A 1,697-nucleotide genomic window follows, 5' to 3' on the forward strand; every position below is an offset into this window, starting at 1 on the left:
TCTCAGTCGATCCCAACTTTCACATCAAGTTCTGTCACAGTCACGAGACAACAGATGGATGAATGCAATCACGAAATGGTCCATATGATGACTCAACAAATGGGTACCATACTAAGACCATTAATTTAAGATTCGACTCAGAGTTACCAACAACTGGTAACTCAAATGACCCGAATAGAGGATTTCCTAGGGGCTCCCAGAGTGCAAGTTCGATAGACTCCCTCACCTCCACCTCGACCGGAAACCCTAGTCCGACATGAGGATATGGTCGATGAAACGATTGATCAAGAACACCAGATGGTTGAACCAATACCCAGGGTGGCCGAAAGGCCTCCCATTGTGTTAATCAATAGAAATAAAGATCCTGACCATGTGGTCAGGCAGGTTCGACAAGAGGCAATGCCTGGGGAGAAAAATTTAGAGGCTATTGTCGAACGAATCATAGTTCGAAATGGGATAAACCCAGGCCTTCAAAGGACAACGGATTAGTCTCCCATACCAGATTTTGTTTTACAAACAGAATTACCTAGGGGATGGAAGGTTCCAAAATTCACCAAGTTCGCCGTAGACCTTGAAGTGTCCACTGTCGAACATGTTTCCTGATATCAAACTGAAGCTGGTGACATAGCATATAAGGAGGATTTGAAGTTGAAATATTTCCCAAGTTCTCTCATAAAGAATGCTTTCACTTGGTTTACAATGCTACCTCCAAAATCCGTCCATACGTGGACGCAATTAGAGAGGTTGTTCCATGAACAGTTCTACATGGGACAATCAAAAATAAGTTTCAAAAAACTTTCCAGTGTCAAACGAAAGGCTGCTGAGTCAGTCGATCAATATCTCAACAGGTTTAGACTTTTAAAAGCTAGATGCTTTACTCAAGTCCCCGAGCACGAAATAGTCGAAATAGCCACAAGTGGTCTAGACTATTCTATCAGAAAGAAGTTAGGCACATAATATCATAGAGATATGGAATAATTAGCTTATAGGGTTCGACAGATCAAACGTTTGAAAGCCAAAAAAACTAAAACTGGTAGATACCATAAGAAAGATAAAGTGTCTTATATATCAGTTGATGAATACTCTTCTTATGATGAAGATCTTGTCGACGAAAGCAAGGTCAACGTGGCTGAGCTCAAGCCAGGACCTCCTTACACGTGTAAATTGTTGAAACCATCAAACAGGAAAAGTCTCATTGAAACAGAGAAAGCAGATAAATATGTTTCTAAAACTTACACCTTCGATGTGTCTAAATGTGACGAGATATTTGATTTGTTAGTTAAAGATGGTAAAATTATTATTCCTCAGGGTTTAAAGGATCCCCCTTTAGATCAGGAAAAGAAAAGGGGATTATGTAAGTTTCATAACTTTCTTGGTCATAAAACATCTCAATGTGTTATTTTCAGGGATTTGGTGCAGAAAGTTTTGAAATAGGGCAAGCTTCAATTTGGCGAAAGGCCAAAGATGCAAGTAGACTCAGATCCTCTGAAGGTCGAAGAAGCCTTGTACATAGAACCTTTTGAATGCACGATGGTGGAGACTACTGATGGTCCCATTGAGTCCCTGGTTGTTGAATCTTTTGAGTGTATGATGGTTGAAACTACTATTGGTTTTGACAAGAAGACTGAAGATGAACTAGAGGTAGTTTATCCTCAAGATGGTGAAGACCTGACTGATTTCCAATAGAAATGCATAGT

At 40.1% G+C, this 1,697-nt stretch overlaps 1 protein-coding gene across 1 annotated transcript; it reads left to right on the plus strand.

The window, feature by feature from the left end:
* Nucleotides 1-699: 699 nt before the first annotated feature.
* On the plus strand, nt 700-1,434 carry LOC127103887 (uncharacterized). The gene is made up of 2 exons (XM_051041126.1): nt 700-944; nt 1,038-1,434. Exons 1-2 carry the CDS (start codon nt 700-702, stop codon nt 1,432-1,434), a joined length of 642 nt encoding a protein of 213 aa, XP_050897083.1.
* The last annotated feature ends 263 nt before the right edge of the window (nt 1,435-1,697 follow it).

This window comes from Lathyrus oleraceus, chromosome 7, assembly GCF_024323335.1.
Source record: "Lathyrus oleraceus cultivar Zhongwan6 chromosome 7, CAAS_Psat_ZW6_1.0, whole genome shotgun sequence".
NCBI lineage: Eukaryota > Viridiplantae > Streptophyta > Magnoliopsida > Fabales > Fabaceae > Lathyrus > Lathyrus oleraceus.

Excerpts from the sequence above, each read along its gene's own strand:
- LOC127103887 (XM_051041126.1), top strand. The coding sequence starts at position 700 with ATGCTACCTCCAAAATCCGTCCATACGTGGACGCAATTAGAGAGGTTG. Across the intron at positions 945-1,037 it reads GACTATTCTATCAGAAAGAA|ATACCATAAGAAAGATAAAG; the intron begins GTTAGGCACATA and ends TAAAACTGGTAG.